The sequence below is a fragment of the Pleurodeles waltl genome, unplaced genomic scaffold, assembly GCF_031143425.1.
Source record: "Pleurodeles waltl isolate 20211129_DDA unplaced genomic scaffold, aPleWal1.hap1.20221129 scaffold_84, whole genome shotgun sequence".
Classification (NCBI taxonomy): Eukaryota; Metazoa; Chordata; class Amphibia; order Caudata; family Salamandridae; genus Pleurodeles; species Pleurodeles waltl.
The window spans coordinates 1,609,055-1,629,872 of record NW_027150398.1 but is presented as its reverse complement, the minus strand read 5'-3'; the positions used below and the strand labels follow the sequence as shown (position 1 = coordinate 1,629,872).

General features: G+C 44.8%; 2 protein-coding genes across 3 annotated transcripts in view; one reads left to right on the top strand and one right to left on the bottom strand.

Annotated features, from left to right (window-relative positions):
• The window catches only part of LOC138281257 (SPRY domain-containing SOCS box protein 3-like), a 189,857-nt gene extending 170,534 nt beyond the window's left edge, over window positions 1-19,323 (top strand). Inside the window, exon 5 of the mRNA XM_069219590.1 lies at window positions 19,205-19,323. Coding sequence (XP_069075691.1) covers window positions 19,205-19,231 — 27 coding nt within the window. The 3' untranslated portion in view covers window positions 19,232-19,323. The remainder of the gene's footprint in view (window positions 1-19,204) is intronic.
• Window positions 1-20,818, bottom strand: part of LOC138281256 (rho GTPase-activating protein 1-like) — a 158,770-nt gene that overhangs the window by 53,688 nt on the left and 84,264 nt on the right. For both annotated transcript variants that reach the window (XM_069219585.1, XM_069219586.1), the window contains exon 6: window positions 12,544-12,630. In XM_069219585.1, the coding sequence (XP_069075686.1) occupies window positions 12,544-12,630 (87 nt within the window). The remainder of the gene's footprint in view (window positions 1-12,543; window positions 12,631-20,818) is intronic.

Here is a 20,818-nt window from a genome sequence, read left to right as displayed (position 1 = left end):
CTGTATGTGAGGGCATAGCTGCACGAGCAATATGCCCCCACTGTGACCTTGCCTAATCTGGGACATGGTGAGTGAATAGAGCAGCCATTTTAAGATGCATGTGCTGGACACTGGTCTGTACAAGTTTCACAGCAACATGATGGCCACTCTGTACTCTGGGTTATTTGGGATCAAACAACTCAGAATGATAAAAGCCCACTGGTGCCAATGGTGGATTTGTTATAAAATGTACCCAGGGGTCACCTTAGAGGTGCCCCCTGCAAAAGCTAACTATCCTGGTATGGTTGCTGACAGGTTCTATCCAGCCTGCCACCACCAGACATCCAATCTACAACCATGGGGGAGAGATCCATCTTTCTGGACTGTAGAACAGTGCCCTTCTGGGGTGGAGGTGCTAACACCCCCTTAGTCAGGAATGGCAGCGCCCTGGCGTTGAGCTTCAAAGGGCTTACTCCCTTTCAAACTCGATCCCCAGACTTGCTGCTAGCAGCAGATGGCCTCCTCCTTTGTAAAACCCCACTTTTGGAGGGAGCAGCAGTGGGAAAATACACAAAGGCCCCACCTGGCATGCACCACTGCCAAAGGTGTAACCTATGGACACTCCAGTTCATTTTCCTCCATCTTGGATGGAAGGAAAGTAACCAATTAGGTGTAGGGATATGACCTCTGCCCACCGGAAGTGGTCACATAGTGGGTGTGGCCACCCTAAGGTAGATGATCCATTGGTCACTACTGGGTTCCCCCTAAAACTCCGACTAAATACAGTATTTAGTGGGAATCCATAGACCAGGAAATCAGATGTGACGGACAAAAAGAAGACCAGCACCAAGAAGAACCAAACACGAGGACTGTGGACCTGCTGCACCAAAGAAAAGGCGCCTAACCCTGCCTACTGCACCCAGGTCCCGACAATCACGCTGAGGAGCTGCTGGACAACTGGACAACACCACAAAAACCCCAGAGGAGCTCCAGGCTTCGAGAATCACCCAAAAACTCCCATCAGGTTGGCGGTACCACTTCCAAACCAAAGCAGACCCAGCAAGCCAGTGAGGGTCACGTCACTGATCAGCCACTAACTCCTAAACCGGATGTCGCTGCTGGACCAAACTTAATTCCGACAACCGTGAGGACAAACCCTGTCAGTGAGCCAAGGTTGATGGTCAAATTGTGCCAATAACCAGAGTACTGGTCAGCTAACGTCGGACACTAAGGAAAACAGCCCGCCCGGAGCCACAAAAGGACCAGAAGGAAGGCCCAGTCGAGGGACTTTAGAACACCCCAGACCTTCCCGGAGAGTGCCCCCAATGTCCTGCAAACGACCCTTGAACCAACTTACCTCCTGCTCCTGATGGCACCCTTGCGCACAGCTCCTGGCTCATCGATTCGCTCTGCACCCAGCCACCCTGTGCCCCGCACCGAAGAACCTGCTGTGCCCGGAGGGTCCTCCACCCCAAGCGACCTTGACACTCCAAGGGGACCCCCTAAGATTAATCTTTGAACTTACCCTGCAGCACTGTTTCTAAGTGGTCCCTTGCAGTGGCCCTGCATCAGCTCCACAGACATTCTCCTGCTGCTCCCGCCGCCCAAACTTCTCCATCTGGCAGTGTGCCCACCGACGACCTCGACCAACCAGAAAAACAAGAACTTGGTAAACCAACTGTATAATTCTATATGTATTTTTAAAGCTGATCCTCCATTGATTCCTATGGTGCATTATTATGCATCAAAAGACTATTTTTATTTAACTTAAAAAATTCATACCTCGATAAGTACTTACCCAATTCTGATGATTTCGGTCTTAAAATTATACAAATCTGATGTATTTTTATAAATTGGTCTCAAGTTATTCCTTTGAGTGTGTGAGTTGCCAGATTGATGCTGTGGGTACAACAAATGCTTTGCACTTCTCAAAGATTGGCCTAACTGCTCAACCAAGCTACCTTAAACATTAGAGCATTAGGTGATCTAGTTTTTATCTCTATAAACTAACATGTGGTTGCGTGGACCCTCTGCACAGTGTGCCTACCTTGGCACACCACATAGAGGGCCATCCTCCTACACCTGTTTACAGTACAGACAGAAGCAATGGAGACCTGTTTACAGTACGGACAGAAGTAATGGACATCTCACTACACAGAGCTCGAAAAATCTACTTGACTACTCGCTATGGCGAGTCCTATTTTATCAAGTCGAGCTATTTTTAGAACCTACTCGCCCCTTCTCGCAAGTGGACAAAGAACTGGTGATCTGTTCAGTCAGAAATTGAATTAGGAATTAGGATGCCTTTAAATCTTATTCTTGTCACATTTGCTCTGTGTTCAGAGAAAGAGGTAAAAAGTCACTTTGTCTACTTGCAATGCAAATATTTTTCCTTGTGACTCGAGTTCCAAGATTTTGTAAGGTGAACTGTCCGACCAGTGTGAAATGAAAGGCTGTTGGCATCAGGTTTTTCCCAACACACAACATTTATATGACTAGGTCAACTTTACAAACATTTCAAAATATATTTCAGTAGCTGTGAAAGACCATTTTTGTACTTCTGTGTGATAAAAAAAATATTTTAATAAGATGAAAAAAGTCAGAACACTTTAGTTGGTGATGTGTAAATGATACATATGTCGTCTGAAACCCAAATTTCACAGATTATTGTTAAAACACTAGTTTTATCAGTAAAGCTGTTAGTGGGAAGGTTTTTGGATATTTCTTAGAAATGTACTGTCTGTAAGTGACAGCTTGCTACTACATTATGGTTTAGTAATATACTTATTAAAAGTGAGTGTTTAAACAAACTGAGAAAAACTCCTCCCCTGATGGCAAAGCTATTCGTAAATTAAGAGGGAAGTCATGCATGGATCCTGTGTGCCCTATATGTGGGCTAAATTTATTATACAAAGAGCAAACATTTAGTGTAATTAATAAAACTAAAGAGGTCTTTTTTTTAAAGCATAAATGCTAAACTCACATATTTGAAGGTGCACTCATGTGAGAACGAAGAAAATGGTGACTGTAAAATACAATATTTGACCAGGATTACGCAATTTGAGACCCGTTTAAGGGTCAATAACATTACAGTTAGGTCGAGTAGATTATTCAAGCTACTCGACCTGCAGGTCTAGTAACATTTTTATAATTTTTCACGGCCTCCTACAATAAGGACAGAGGTAAAGGAGACATGTTTACAGTACGGACAGAGGCAATGGACATCCCTCTACAGTATGGATTGAGGAAATGGAGACCTGTTTACAGTACTGACAAGGGGTAATGGACATCCCACCACACAAAGGACAGAGGTAAAGGAGACCTGCTTACAGTAAGGACAGAGGTAAAGGAGACCTGCTTACAGTAAGGACAGAGGTAAAGGAGACCTGTTTACAGTACGTACAGAGGTAATGACCATCCCACTATAGTACAGACAGTGGTAATGGAGACCTGTTTACAGTACGGAGTGAGATAACGGAGACCTGTTTACAATACAGACAGAGGTAATAGACATCCCTCTACAGTATGGATGGAGGTAATGGAGACCAGTTTACAGTACTGACAAGGGGTAATGGACTTCCCACTACAGTAAGGACAGAGGTAATGGAGACCTGTTTACAGTATGTACAGCGGTAATGGACATCACACTACAGTATGGACCTGTTTACAGTATGGAGAGAGATAACTGAGACCTGTTTACAGTACAGAGGTAATGGACATCCCTCTAAAGCACGGATAGAGGTAATGGACATCTGTTGACAGGACGGACAGAGGTAATGGACATCCCTCTACAGTAAGGATGAAGGTAATGGAGACCTTTTTACAGTATGAAGAGAGGTAGTAGAGACCTATTCTTAGTACAGACAGAGGTAATGAACATCCCTTTAAAGTAAGGATAGAGTTAATGGAGACCTGTTTGCAGTACTGACATAGGTAATGGAGACCTGTTTACAGTAAAGGGTAGAGGTAATAGAGACCTGTTTACAGTACGGATAGAGGTGCTGGATATCCCTGTACAGTAAGGATAGAGGTAACAGAGTCCTATTTAGAGTACGGACAGAGGTAATGTATGTCCTACAGTACCGACAGAGGTAATGAGACCTGTTTACAGTACGGACAGAGATAATTGACATCCCTAGATTAAGGCTAGAGGTAACGGAGACCTGTTTACAGTACAGGCAGAGGTAATGGACATCTCTCTACAGTACAGAAAGAGGTAACGGAGACCTGTTTACAGAATGGACAGAGGTAAGGCACATCACTACAGTAAGGAAGAGGTAACGTAGACCTGTTTACAGTACGGACAGAGGTAATGGAGACCTGTGTACTGTACAGACAGAGGTAATGTGCATCCCTCTACAGTAAGAATGGTGGTAATGGGGAACTGTTTACAGTACAGACAGAGTTAATAGACAACCCTCTACAGTACGGACAGAGGTAACGGAGACCTTTTTACAGTATGGACAGAAGCAATGGACATCCCTCTACAGTATGGAGGAGGTAATGGAGACCTATTTACATTACAGGCAGGGTAATGGACATCCCTCTACAGTAAGAATGGAGATCTGTTTACAGTACAGACAGAGGTAATACACATCCCTCTAAAGTATGGAGAGAGGTAATGGAGACCTGTTTACAGTATGGACAGGGTAATGGACATCCCTCTACAGTACGGAGAAAGGTAATGGAGACCTGTTTACAGTACGGACAGGGTAATGGACATCCCTCTACAGTAAGGATGGAGGTAATGGAAACCTACTTACAGTATGGACAGGGTAATGGACATCCCTCTACAGTACGGAGAAAGGTAATGGAGACCTGTTTACAGTACGGACAGGGTAATGGACATCCCTCTACAGTACGGAGAAAGGTAATGGAGACCTGTTTACAGTACGGACAGGGTAATGGACACCCCTCTACAGTATGGAGAAAGGTAATGGAGACCTGTTTACAGTACGGACAGGGTAATGGACATCCCTCTACAGTAAGGATGGAGGTAATGGAGACCTGTTTACATTATGGACAGGGGTAATGGAGACCTGTTTACAGTACGGACAGGGTAATGGACATCCCTCTACAGTATGGAGAAAGGTAATGGAGACCTGTTTACAGTACGGACAGGGTAATGGACATCCCTCTACAGTAAGGATCGAGGTAATGGAGACCTGTTTACATTATGGACAGGGTAATGGACATCCCTCTACAGTAAGAATGGAGATCCGTTTACAGTACAGACAGAGGTGATAGTCATCCCTCTACAGTATGAAGAGAGAGGTAATGGAGACCTGTTTACAGTATGGACAGGGGTAATGGACATCCCTCTACAGTAAGGATGGAGGTAATGGAGACCTACTTACAGTACAGACAGAGGTAATCGACATACCTCTAAAGAATAGAGAGAGGTAATGGAGACCTGTTTATATACAGACAGAGGTAATAGACATCCCTCTACAGTATGAAGACAAAGGTAACGGAGACCTGTTTACAGTATGGACAGTTGTAATGGACATCCCTCTAGATTAAGGATGTAGGTAATGGAGACCTGTTTACAGTACGGATAGCAGTAATATGCACCCTGCTACAATATGGATAGAGGTAATAGACATCCCTCTACAGCATAGACACAGGTAATGTTGCGCCGCGTGGTGCGGCGCGAGCCGAGCATTCGGCTCGCGCCGCACAGCGCGTTCTCAGGACGCGGCGCGCCCCGAGTCTTCTTTGTACAGCGCGAGGCCCCAGATATTATTTTGGGCCTCGCTCTGCCTTCTGTGGCGTCCCTGTTCTCCCCTGACCCCTCCTTACCTGTTTCTTTCTCTTTCTTCTTCTTCTTTTTCTTCTTTTTCTTCTTTACTTTTTCGAGGCATTTTCTGTCCTTTCTTTATGTCTTTCCCCCTTCCCATTTTACCTTTTTCTTCCCAGAATTCCTTGGTCCCTATTTTCCATGGTTCCTGTTCTATTCTATCCTATGTACTTTTTCCCTATCTAAAATGGTGTCTTTTTACTTCCTGTTGGTCACTTCCTGTTTCTTGGTATATAAGGGCTCTGTTTTCTCCCTTTCCTTGCGCTGCATCACTTTCTGCTCAGATTGTGTCTTCGCTCCTGATTCTTAGCCTTCGGTTCTGAATCTTTTCAATTTTGCATTTACCTGCATTTTGTTCCTGTTTGATTCCTGGTTTTGTTTTCGTTTCAGGAATCCATTTTTGGAGGTTTTTTCCCCTTTATTGGGGTTTTTTCCCTCTGGCACTAATTCTAAAGGGCACGGTCTGTTCTTGGCGTTTCCACTGCCTGCAGCACCGTGGCTACTAGAAAGAGTCGCCCCTTTCTGGGCCAAAGCCGAACCCTCAAAACCAACGCCACTAGATCTGCGGTTTCCAGGCGCCAGCAGCACGTGAGTCGTGACAGAATGCAGCGCCAAACCATTCCGACATCTTCTGATACTATGGATAACACAGTGGCGGCGGCTGCAGATCCTGATTCATCTTTTTTTACTACTATTCAACAACAAGCTCAGGAATTGCAACAATTGCGCAACGAGAATGCGGTCTTACGACAGGCTCTGGCCCTCCGCAGTGGCGATGTTCCGACTATCTCCGCCTCAACGCCTCGCTTCTCTGGTGAACCAACTAAACTGCGTGAATTCCTGGATGCATTAACGGTTTACTTCGCCTTCAGACCTAGCCAATTCTCTCATGACAGGACAAAGGTGGGATATCTTATTAGTGCATTATCCGGTCCTGCCTTGGCCTGGGCAACCCCGATGGTGTCATCCAACGATCCAGTATTGTCGGACTATTCTGCCTTCGTGACCCGCTTCAAACAAATGTTTAGTCGCCCAGGATTGGAAGCCTCGGCAGAGGAAGCATTATGTGATATCCAGCAAGATTCCCAGGATGTCCTCCGATATATTACACGTTTCCGTCAATTAGCGGCAGAGACCACTTGGGTGGAGCGTACCCTGGTAACTTTGTTTCGCAGAGGACTTAAGGAAGAAATTAAGGATGAATTAGTACATTCCACCAGAGTTGAAGATCTTCGTGGCCTCATGGATCAAGCACTTTCCATTGAGTATCGTCTTCAAGAACGACGAATGGAGAAGAGAAGGAGTAGAGGAGCGTCTCAGCCAAGCTCTTCACGGATGTATCCACCTCATCCTGAGGAATCTCGTCCTCCTGCTAAAGATATAGAAGGGGAACCCATGCAAGTGGATACTGCTCGAGGGCCACTCTCTGCTAGTGAGAAGGAAGACAGACGGAAGAAGGGATTGTGCCTCTACTGTGGTTCTGCTGGTCACCTGCTTCGTACATGTCCTGTACGTCCACCTAGACCCTTGGGAAACGCCACCTCCCGTCCTCTGTAAGAAGGGAGGGGACGGGATCATCGGCTATACCTTCTATCAGCTCATTCAACGACAATACAACTTACTTGTTCGTGTTACCAGTCACTTTACAACTACCTGATGGCCGCCAAGAAAGAACTATGGCATTATTGGATTGTGGTGCTAGTGGTATATACATGGATAAGACATGGGCCACTAATCTGCAAATTCCCACTCAACCCAAAGACATTCCTGAACAAGTACACACCGTGGATGGATCTTTAATATCCTCAGGTCCAGTCGATACTACGACCTTGATGTTAAATTTACAGTTTGGTAATCATCAAGAACACCTCTCTTTTGATCTCATTTCATCTCCCAACCATACCATTATTCTCGGAATTCCATGGTTTACTAGACATAACCCATATGTGAACTGGGTAACCCGGACAATTTCTTTATCCTCACAGTTTTGTCAAGAAAATTGCTTTGCTTCCGATAAATATTGGTCACCAAACAGATTAACACCTATGAAGAGTACTACGGAGTATTCCATCAACACTGTCCAAGGGGTTCCTGAACATTATTTAGAGTTCCAAGACGTGTTTCAAAAACCATCCAGACCTGTATTACCTCCACATCGAGAGTACGATTGTGCTATTCCTTTGGAACCTGGAACAGTTGTTCCCTTTGGGAGGATGTATTCTCTCACGGAACCTGAAAAGGAAGTTCTTAAGGAGTATCTGGAGGAAAATGTACAGGGTGGTCTCATTGTTCCATCATCTTCTCCAGCAGGGGCTCCTCTCTTTTTTGTACCTAAGAAGACCAAAGATCTTCGTCCTTGCATAGACTTTCGAGGCCTAAACAAGATAACTATAAAGGATCGTTATCCTTTGCCCCTCATTAAGGATATTTTAGAGGCAGTCAGAGGGGCTCAACGTTTTACCAAGTTGGATCTTCGGGGAGCTTACCACCTTTTACGTATAAAAGAAGGAGACGAGTGGAAAACAGCATTCAGGACACCGTTCGGTCATTTTGAATATAAAGTCATGCCCTTTGGTCTTACGAACGCTCCTGCTATATTTCAAAGGTTTATGGACTCAATATTTTCCGATCTCTTGAACCAGACACTCGTAATCTACTTGGACGACATCCTTATTTTTTCCAGACACCCCGAACTCCATTCTTCTCATGTGAAACAAGTCCTTCACAGACTCCGAGCACATCAACTATTCTGTAAACCCGAAAAGTGTGAGTTCGATAAGACGGAAGTCAAATATCTGGGTTATCATTTAAGTTCCACCGGCATAGCTATGGACCTAGAAAAGGTACAAGCAATTCTAGAGTGGCCTTCTCCCTCTTCTATCAAAGAAACACAATGTTTCCTAGGATTAGCAAATTTTTACCGACAGTTCATTCAAGACTTTGCTAAACAGACCAGCCATATAACCCATACCTTAAAGAAGGAAAATCTAAAACAGGGGTTTGTCTGGACCAAGGCGGCTGAAACAGCTTTTCAAGAATTAAAGAAGGCATTCACTCAAGCTCCCATCTTGAGACATCCAGATACCAATAAACAGTTTATCGTAGTTACCGATGCTTCCGAAAAAGCTATTGGAGCAGTCTTGCTTCAACTTCAAGAAGATGATGGTCTTGAACATCCTGTTTTCTATTTGTCCCATATTCTCTCTTCAGCTGAACAACATTACTCTGTACTAGAAAGAGAGTTGTTAGCTCTGAAGACAGCCTGCATCGAATGGAGACAGTTTCTGATGGGATCCAAGGAGCCTTTCGAGGCGAGAACAGATCACCGTAATCTGCAATGTCTACGTAATTTTGTATGCCAAAATAGTCGCCAGGCGCGTTGGGCCTTTTTCTTTAGTCAGTATGACTTTTACATCACCTATATTCCTGGATCTCAAAACATTCTGGCTGATGCTCTGTCTCGACGCTATCCAGATTGTACTCCTTCCCCATCTCAGTTTCTACTGGAGCCTAGTAAGATCATTGGAGTTGCTCAATCTTTTCTGGATGAGGTACAACTGGAGTATTCCAACCTGTCTAATAGCAAAATAGAGAAATTAAGAACCTTTTTATGCAAGAAAGAAGGATTCTTTTTTCATCAGAAGCTGTTATTCCTCCCTACTAACAGAGTGCGAGACAAAGCATTACAGATGTGCCATGATTCACCGGTTGCTGGACATAGAGGTATTAAGGCCACACAAGAACTTCTTTCGCGATCTTTCTGGTGGCCTACCTGGAAATCAGATGTCGAAAGATATGTTCAGGCTTGTCCCATATGTGCCCAAGTCAAGATTCCCCGTAGCAGACCTGCAGGATTACTACAGCCTTTGCCAGTTCCACCAACGCCATGGCATACTATTTCCACTGACTTTATGGGTTCACTTCCGCCATCAGCTGGAAACCAGGTTATCATGGTCACTGTTGATTCTTTCACTAAGATGGCCCACTTTACTGCTCTAAAGAAATTACCAACATCCCAAGAATTGAGCCAGATATTTATCAACCATATTTTCCGTCTCCATGGACTTCCACATACCATTGTGTCTGACAGGGGTCCCCAGTATATTTCCCGGTTTTGGAAACATTTTTGCAAGACACTGAATATCAATACAGCACTATCATCCGGTTTCCATCCTCAGACCAATGGACAAACTGAGCGTTTGAATCAAGGACTAGAACAATACCTTCGTTGTTTTTGTAATTCCACCCAAAGCAACTGGAACACTTATCTTCCTATTGCTGAATATTCCTACAACAATTCTGTCCATAGTGCCTCCAAGGTCACTCCTTTTTTCTGTTCCTATGGCTATCATCCAACCTCTTTTCCTACTGCTCCTCAATCTACCTCTCCTCTGCCTGCCATTACATCTTTTTCCAAACGTCTCCTGCAACTCCATAAGCTCATTAGATCTAATTTATTGCACACTAAGAGGTATATGAAGAAGATCGCTGATAAGAAACGTGGACCCACTCCTGATTATCACCCTCAGGATAAAGTCTGGCTTTCTTCCAAATTCTTGCCCTCTCGTCTTTCTCTGAATAAGTTCATGCCTCGCTATTATGGGCCTTTTCGTATTCTTCAGTTTCTCAATCCTGTCACTGTTCGTCTTCGCTTGCCTCATACTTGGAAAATTCATCCGGTCTTTCATGTATCCCAACTCAAACCTTATGTCCCTGATCCTTTCTCTCGTCAGTTTCCTTGTCCTCCTCCTGTGTTGGTGAATGATGTCCCTGAATATGAGGTTCAAGAAATTTGTGACTCTCGCCTTTTTCACCGGCGTCTTCAGTATTTGATTCACTGGAAGGGTTATCCTCTTAGTGAATGCTCTTGGGAAGATGCTTCTTCTGTTCACGCCCCTCTTTTGATTTCTCGTTTTCATCGTTTGTTTCCCTTCAAACCTGGACCTTCGGGGGGGGGACCTACTGTTGCGCCGCGTGGTGCGGCGCGAGCCGAGCATTCGGCTCGCGCCGCACAGCGCGTTCTCAGGACGCGGCGCGCCCCGAGTCTTCTTTGTACAGCGCGAGGCCCCAGATATTATTTTGGGCCTCGCTCTGCCTTCTGTGGCGTCCCTGTTCTCCCCTGACCCCTCCTTACCTGTTTCTTTCTCTTTCTTCTTCTTCTTTTTCTTCTTTACTTTTTCGAGGCATTTTCTGTCCTTTCTTTATGTTTTTCCCCCTTCCCATGTTACCTTTTTCTTCCCAGCATTCCTTGGTCCCTATTTTCCATGGTTCCTGTTCTATTCTATCCTATGTACTTTTTCCCTATCTAAAATGGTGTCTTTTTACTTCCTGTTGGTCACTTCCTGTTTCTTGGTATATAAGGGCTCTGTTTTCTCCCTTTCCTTGCGCTGCATCACTTTCTGCTCAGATTGTGTCTTCGCTCCTGATTCTTAGCCTTCGGTTCTGAATCTTTTCAATTTTGCATTTACCTGCATTTTGTTCCTGTTTGATTCCTGGTTTTGTTTTCGTTTCAGGAATCCATTTTTGGAGGTTTTTTCCCCTTTATTGGGGTTTTTTCCCTCTGGCACTAATTCTAAAGGGCACGGTCTGTTCTTGGCGTTTCCACTGCCTGCAGCACCGTGGCTACTAGAAAGAGTCGCCCCTTTCTGGGCCAAAGCCGAACCCTCAAAACCAACGCCACTAGATCTGCGGTTTCCAGGCGCCAGCAGCACGTGAGTCGTGACAGGTAATGGAGACCTTTTTACGGTACGGACAGAGGTAATGGAGACCAGTTTACAGTACAGACAGAGGTAATGGAGACCTGTTTACGGTACGGACAGAGATAACTGACATCACTCTACAGTATGGAGAGAGGTAACGGAGACCTGTTTACAGTATGGACAGAAGTAATGGAGATTCCTCTACAGAGTGGTCACAGGAAACAGGGACCTGTTTACAGTGCGGGCAGAGGTATTGGAGACCTGTTTACAGACCGGGCAGAAGTAATAGACATCCCTCTACAAGGACAGATGCAACAGAGACCTGTTTACTGTACGTAGAAAAGCAATGGACATCCCACTGCAGCATGGACACAGGTAACGAAGACCTGTTTACAGCATGGATAGAAGCAATGGACATCTGTCTGCGGCATGGACACAGGTAACGGAGACCTGTTTACAGTACGGGCAGAAGTAGTGGACATTCCTCTACAGTATGGAAGGTGGTAATAGAAACCTATTTAGAGTACGGACAGATGTAATGGACATCCCTCTACAGTACTGACAGAGGTAACGGATATCCCTCAACAGTAAGGACAAAGGTAATGGACATCACAACTTTCAGGGCCATGAATTATATGCCGACGTGTGTAATCTGAGGAGGGACCCCAGGAGTATCTTTGTTAGTCTGGAGTAACCGAAAGGTGACATACAAGCTCCATAAATCATATTAATAATAAATAAATCCTTACGCTCTGGAGGGGGAAAGGTGCTTTGGAAGTCCAGGCCTCTCACTACTTCCCTGAACTACAGGACGCCAGAAGAAAACAGACGCCAAAAGAGAAGAAAGATTTTAACAGTGTAACTAAGGGGAGACCAAATAGAAAGATTCCCTAAAACCAAAACATCTTGGGAAACAAGATCAGGCTTCAGCGCCATTTCTGGCAGAAGTAATAAACTGTTCTAGTGACCAGTAGGACAAATCGATCTTTCGTAAGGCAGATGCTGGAGGAGTGCACAGACCCTGGTACTTCTGGTTTTTGCCTTCTCCCAACAGAAAGACTTTACCTTATAAGTGGCTTGAAGAGGATGAGAAGAGTCTTGATGAACATGGTTGGATGGACGATGTACAGCGCCTTAATGTTCTTCTTGTACCTGGATCGAAAACACATACAATGTCAGTAAATGCACTAGGGCCTCATGTGTCTAGAGGGCATATCAAGGTGACTGACTAGCACCAATGTCTAGATCCGTAGTTCCCAACCTTTTGACTTCCGTGGACCTTTCTGTGGATAATTACTGAACCCCAGGGACCCCCACCAAATCATTATTGGAATCCATGGACCCCTCACTAAGTCATTACTGGAACATGTGGACCCCGCCCGCCCACTCCACCCACCCCCCCCTGAGTCATTACTAGAAACCAATGACTCCCCACTGAGTCATTAGTGAACTCTGAGGACCCTGCCCTAGACATTATCAAAGATTTGAAAAGTAAAGCAATGCAAAAACAATACAGAAACAAGCAGTCCATCAAACACACACACAAATGATGACACATTTTATTTATTTGCAAACAAATATAAATATAACAAAATAATTTTAATAGGAAGGTTGGAGCTTTTTTAAATTCAATTGAAGCCACACAACGTCCATACTATATTCTGTTTGCTGCACCTGCACGTCTCCCACAGATCAATCTGGGGCAACTCATCGTCCATACTATATTCTGTTTGATGCACCTGCGCTGCTCCCACAAATCAATCTGAGGCCACTCATCGTCCATACTATATTCTGTTTGATGCGCCTGCACTGCTCCCACACATCAATCTGAGGCCACTCATCGTCCATACTATATTCTGTTTGATGCACTTGCACTGCTCCCACAAATCAATCTGAGGCCACTCATCGTCCATACTATATTCTGTTTGATGCACTTGCACTGCTCCCACACATCAATCTGAGGCCACTCATCGTCCATACTATATTCTGTTTGATGCACTTGCACTGCTCCCACAGATCCATCTGAGGCCACTCATCGTCCATACTATATTCTGTTTGATGCACCTGCACTGCTCCCACAGATCAATCTGAGGCCACTCATCGTCCATACTATATTCTGTTTGATGCGCTTGCACTGCTCCCACACATCAATCTGAGGCCACTCATCGTCCATACTATATTCTGTTTGATGCGCTTGCACTGCTCCCACAGATCAATCTGAGGCCACTCATCGTCCATACTATATTCTGTTTGATGCACCTGCGCTGCTCCCACAAATCAATCCGAGGCCACTCATCGTCCATACTATATTCTGTGTGATGCGCTTGCACTGCTCCCACAGATCAATCCGAGGCCACTCATCGTCCATGCTATATTCTGTTTGATGCGCTTGCACTGCTCCCACAGATCAATCTGAGGCCACTCATCGTCCATACTATATTCTGTTTGATGCGCCTGCACTGCTCCCACAGATCCATCTGAGGCCACTCATCGTCCATACTATATTCTGTTTGATGCACCTGCGCTGCTCCCATACATCAATCTGAGGCCACTCATCGTCCATACTATATTCTGTTTGATGCGCTTGCACTGCTCCCACAGATCAATCTGAGGCCACTCATCGTCCGTACTATATTCTGTTTGATGCGCCTGCACTGCTCCCACAGATCAATCCGAGGCCACTCATCGTCCATACTATATTCTGTTTGATGCGCTTGCACTGCTCCCACACATCCATCTGAGGCCACTCATCGTCCGTACTATATTCTGTTTGATGCGCTTGCACTGCTCCCACTAATCAATCTGAGGCCACTCATCGTCCGTACTATATTCTGTTTGATGCACCTGCGCTGCTCCCACAGATCAATCTGAGGCCACTCATCGTCCGTACTATATTCTGTTTGATGCACCTGCGCTGCTCCCATAGATCAATCTGAGGCCACTCATCGTCCATACTATATTCTGTTTGATGCGCCTGCACTGCTCCCACAGATCCATCTGAGGCCACTCATCGTCCATACTATATTCTGTTTGATGCACCTGCGCTGCTCCCATACATCAATCTGAGGCCACTCATCGTCCATACTATATTCTGTTTGATGCGCTTGCACTGCTCCCACTAATCAATCTGAGGCCACTCATCGTCCGTACTATATTCTGTTTGATGCACCTGCACTGCTCCCACAGATCAATCTGAGGCCACTCATCGTCCGTACTATATTCTGTTTGATGCGCTTGCACTGCTCCCACACATCAATCTGAGGCCACTCATCGTCCATACTATATTCTGTTTGATGCACCTGCACTGCACCCACAGATCAATCTGAGGCCACTCATCGTCCGTACTATATTCTGTTTGATGCACCTGCACTGCTCCCACACATCAATCTGAGGCCACTCATCGTCCATGCTATATTCTGTTTGATGCACCTGCGCTGCTCCCACAAATCAATCTGAGGCCACTCATCGTCCATACTATATTCTGTTTGATGCACCTGCGCTGCTCCCATACATCAATCTGAGGCCACTCATCGTCCATACTATATTCTGTTTGCTGCACCTGCACGTCTCCCACAGATCAATCTGGGGCCACTCATCGTCCGTACTATATTCTGTTTGATGCGCTTGCACTGCACCCACAGATCAATCTGAGGCCACTCATCGTCCGTACTATATTCTGTTTGATGCGCTTGCACTGCTCCCACAGATCAATCTGAGGCCACTCATCGTCCATACTATATTCTGTTTGATGCACTTGCACTGCTCCCACAGATCAATCTGAGGCCACTCATCGTCCGTACTATATTCTGTTTGATGCGCTTGCACTGCACCCACAGATCAATCTGAGGCCACTCATCGTCCATACTATATTCTGTTTGATGCACCTGCACTGCACCCACAAATGAATCTGAGGCCACTCATCGTCCATACTATATTCTGTTTGATGCACATGCACGGCTCCCGTGAATCAATCTGAGGCCACTCATCGTCCATACTATATTCTGTTTGATGCGCCTGCACTGCTCCCACAGATCAATCTGAGGCCACTCATCGCCCATACTATATTCTGTTTGATGCACCTGCGCTGCTCCCACAGATCAATCTGAGGCCACTCATCGTCCATACTATATTCTGTTTGATGCGCTTGCACTGCTCCCACACATCAATCTGAGGCCACTCATCGTCCATACTATATTCTGTTTGATGCACTTGCACTGCTCCCACACATCAATCTGAGGCCACTCATCGTCCATACTATATTCTGTTTGATGCGCTTGCACTGCTCCCACAGATCAATCTGAGGCCACTCATCGTCCATACTATATTCTGTTTGATGCACCTGCGCTGCTCCCACAAATCAATCCGAGGCCACTCATCGTCCATACTATATTCTGTTTGATGCGCTTGCACTGCTCCCACAGATCAATCTGAGGCCACTCATCGTCCATACTATATTCTGTTTGATGCGCTTGCACTGCTCCCACAGATCCATCTGAGGCCACTCATCGTCCATACTATATTCTGTTTGATGCACCTGCGCTGCTCCCATACATCAATCTGAGGCCACTCATCGTCCATACTATATTCTGTTTGATGCGCTTGCACTGCTCCCACTAATCAACCTGAGGCCACTCATCGTCCATACTATATTCTGTTTGATGCACCTGCGCTGCTCCCACAGATCAATCTGAGGCCACTCATCGTCCGTACTATATTCTGTTTGATGCACCTGCACTGCTCCCACAGATCAATCTGAGGCCACTCATCGTCCGTACTATATTCTGTTTGATGCGCTTGCACTGCACCCACAGATCAATCTGAGGCCACTCATCGTCCATACTATATTCTGTTTGATGCACCTGCACTGCACCCACAAATGAATCTGAGGCCACTCATCGTCCATACTATATTCTGTTTGATGCACCTGCGCTGCTCCCACAGATCAATCTGAGGCCACTCATCGTCCATGCTATATTCTGTTTGATGCGCTTGCACTGCACCCACAGATCAATCTGAGGCCACTCATCGTCCATACTATATTCTGTTTGATGCGCTTGCACTGCTCCCATACATCAATCTGAGGCCACTCATCGTCCGTACTATATTCTGTTTGATGCACCTGCACTGCTCCCACAGATCCATCTGAGGCCACTCATCGTCCATACTATATTCTGTTTGATGCGCTTGCACTGCTCCCACAGATCAATCTGAGGCCACTCATCGTCCATACTATATTCTGTTTGATGCACCTGCACGGCTCCCGTGAATCAATCTGAGGATACAGATTGAATTTTTAGCTTCCAGTGTCAAATTCCTTGATGTTTACAGCATGCTTTACATTTTTCAATTTAACGTTTACCCACATTATTTATACACACTTTATTAATCTGTTAATATTTCATTTTCTAAGCAGTCATGGACCCCCTGAGGAGGCTTTGCGGACCCCCAGGGGTCCACGGACCACAGGTTGGGAACCACCGGTCTAGACAGGTAGAAGCTTTAAGTGCAGTGAACTGCCTCCTACTACACCCCCCCCCCCCCCCCAAAACATGCAATCCCCACCAGACACTGCAGCTTAAAATGCAATACTGCAGAAGTACATTGTTGCATAATGTACATGATCACTGCATGGCTGATGCATCCACAACTGAATTTCAGTTACTGAATACTGGGCACACGGCATGCATTGATAAACTAGCATTTCAACATCATTTATGAAGACGTCTAAAAGTGAAAGTGCACTCTGACATCTCACACTTTCATGTGCGTATTTCATAAGCCATCATTCACAAAGTCAAGAATCAACTTTTTGCTGATGCATTACAGCATGAGTCAACATAGATGTCTTGTATCAAAACAAGCGGATCTGCACTTACGAGGGTAGGAAAAAACAGCAACAGTGAGAAATGACTTTGGAAAGAGTTAACCGTTAGGAAAATGGGAACTGAACACAGGAAACAGATGTCATCATACTGGTAGTTAATGAAAAGTTGTCAATTTCCTGCTGGTAACTCAGAAAAAGTCAACATGTGTGTATACCAAGAGAGGATCCTACATGTAATGCCCAACATCAAATGAAACAACTGGTAGGACCCATCGGGAAGTCTTTGTTAAATATCTGTATAGCACACCTGACACCCAGCAGTGACATCTAACTCTATGAACCTACCAGACTAAATTTCCGTCGACAGTGATTGTGGAAGTATCTTAATTTCAAGATAAAGCCTGTGTTAGGAATTTTCCCCATGCATGAAGGCATTAGCTTTCTGGGTGCCCACAATCCCCTGTAGCCCCAGTATCTAGCAGCCCGTCAGAGTAAGGAGGGGAATCCTGAGGGAAGGGTTGGGCCGTAGTTCCTCCTGGAAACTCACAAAGACGACTTCTCGCCATTCAAGAGGCACTGATATAAAATGAGCAAATTTCAGCTGTTTCTGAGAGGGATCAAGTAAAAACCCCATCCCACAAAGTATACTCGGTTACAAAGAACCTTGACATTAGCAAAGAAGACCATTTGAAGTTTTAGAAAACAATAAAAGATGATTGGGATGAAAGTTTGACACCATTCTCATCTTTCCAATGAGCCTGGAAAGAGCAAAACACGTGAGTCATGAGGTAAAAAGTAATGAGAGTTCTGGCAAAGAAGACGCATTGAAAAAAGCAAAAACATTAATTTAAGTGAAGAGAATGATGATATTGAAAGAGATAGTCACTCATCAGCTTCAACAACTCTGTCTAAGGCATACAGAGCTGCACTTGAAAGCCTAACAACACCCTTAGCTGGAGGTAAGGTGTAAAGTGGCAATTTGTCTTCAGTGGACTAAACCACCGATGTAAGCCCTGGGATAGAATTTGATATTGTTTACTTTTTAATGATGCAAGCAAATCGCAAAGCCGGTACTTGCATGAAATATTACGTGATCTTTACTGCTTGAATTAACAAAGGTAACTGAATTCAGGTGCTGTAAAAAAGTACACATGATAACCTCATCACCTTGAAAAGCTTCTGGCTGTCTATAAAATCAGAAACGTTGTTGGTTGGGTCAGAAGCACTCAGGTTTGTTTACCACATCATGGCTAAGTCAAGTGATACCTTTGATGGCCTAAGAAACAATTGTTGTTGCTCATCTCTGGGAACGGGTCACAATGCTGTTTTTAAACAATATTATGTCCATCATTTCACAGTGATAAAGATAATAATTTACAAATGGAAAAAGTTCAAGAGTGTTGTCAATCTACTGAAGAGCAAATTCACCCCAAGGTCATATTGTATGATGATTCTAGAGATCAAAAGGAACCTCAAAGGTTAAGGTTTTGGTCAATATGGTGTAGTGAAATGTGTGTTTTGACCACTGACTTTGTGTTGCACCACTTTGCACTTGGATTAGCTGCCAGTGTTCACCAGTTGCAGACTACATTTAGTATTCAGTTTAGCTGCCTATTGACCTTATCGTAGCCTTAGACACTGCCATGTTAAAGCTGCTCGTATTTTTTTACGTTGTAAACGATGCTTGGTTTCGTGCTCTTTCTCGCCGAAGAGCTAGTAGTCAGTCAGTATGATAAGGATGTACCAGACTGATGTTTATGGTACAGCGGGGAACGGTTTGACTTTGGGAGGGACGCCTTGGGATTTTGGCCAATTCCCAATGTGTTTCTTTCAAACCTTACATAAATTATCCAGTATTTTTGAATATTTCTTCTTGATGGGAGTTTTTTTTTTTCCACAAAGCCCCTTCTTTGGTTCTTTAAGATATAAAAAAGACCCAGTGCGACAGTGAAAGAGAGTGAGTGACCTCAATCAGAATTCTGGACGTCGGATGCCTGATATCTGTCCCGTGAGGGTGGAGCTCTCTTTCTCGCAGTACAACAGGGTCATCGTCTTGCTGGCAGGAGAAAGATGAAGAGATTGGCAGACCCTACGGTGATGCATTTTTACTTCAATATTTGATTTGCAGTATAATATAAATACATATACTTGCGGTGTACATTGCAGTTGAAAATCATTTTGGTATGTTTTCCTTTCATTGCTGTGACTATTTTTAAAAGTGTGCTTACAACATGGTAATCTTTTAGGAACCTCGTGGTGAAATAATAATCAATGACTTATTTGAACTGAGAAGTGCATTCTAGAGATTTTTGTCAGCTTGGTCACTAGTGAAAGCAAACATATGGTAACATTACAGTTCATCGAAGGGATGGACAGGAGAAAACTACTTCTCTCCAGAACGAGCACTGCAGAAAAGCTGAGGAAAAAAAGCAACTAAACAACCACAAGACCTTATAGGAAACCTGGACTTCAAGATATTGCTGCTGAAAAGGTTCCACACATTACTGAAACATGGGATGCACTTATTTTTAGACACAATGCTACTGAATGATGGCTGATGTTTTTTGGTTAATAAATTACAACATAGTGAAATCTCTGCGTGTCAATTGTCACACGATGCTAGAATTATCTATAGCTAAGACATGGTGAGGACTAGATCGGTCTTAAGTAAATCCAAATAATCGAAAGATGTACTTTTATTTTCACGCCACTCTATACATAATTTTCTTTCATACAATAATGTTGTAAAGATAAGCATATTGTATTCATCAAACTCTTGCTGTGTGCAGCAGCATCAACAGTGCCTAGATCCAGGCTGAAGTAAGGTTCATTTTCACAAGTCTGCACCAGCAGCTCCAACAGCTGGAGATAGGTTCATATTCACAAGTCTGCACCAGCAGCTCCGACAGCTGAAGATAGGTTCATATTCACAAGTCTGCACCAGCAGCTCCGACAGCTGAAGATCGGTTCATATTCACAAGTCTGCACCAGCAGCTCCGACAGCTGAAGATCGGTTCATATTCACAAGTCTGCACCAGCAGCTCCGACAGCTGAAGATCGGTTCATATTCACAAGTCTGCACCAGCAGCTCCCACAGCTGAAGATCGGTTCATATTCACAAGTCTGCACCTGCAGCTCCGACAGCTGAAGATCGGTTCATATTCACAAGTCTGCACCAGCAGCTCCCACAGCTGAAGATCGGTTCATATTCACAAGTCTGCACCAGCAGCTCCCACAGCTGAAGATCGGTTCATATTCACAAGTCTGCACCAGCAGCTCCCACAGCTGAAGATCGGTTCATATTCACAAGTCTGCACCAGTAGCTCCCACAGCTGAAGATCGGTTCATATTCACAAGTCTGCACCAGCAGCTCCCACAGCTGAAGATAGGCTCATATTCACAAGTCTGCACCAGCAGCTCCGACAGCTGAAGATAGGTTCATATTCATGAGTCTGCACCAGCAGCTCTGATAGCTGAAGATAGGTTCATATTCACAAGTCGTCACCAGCAGCTCAG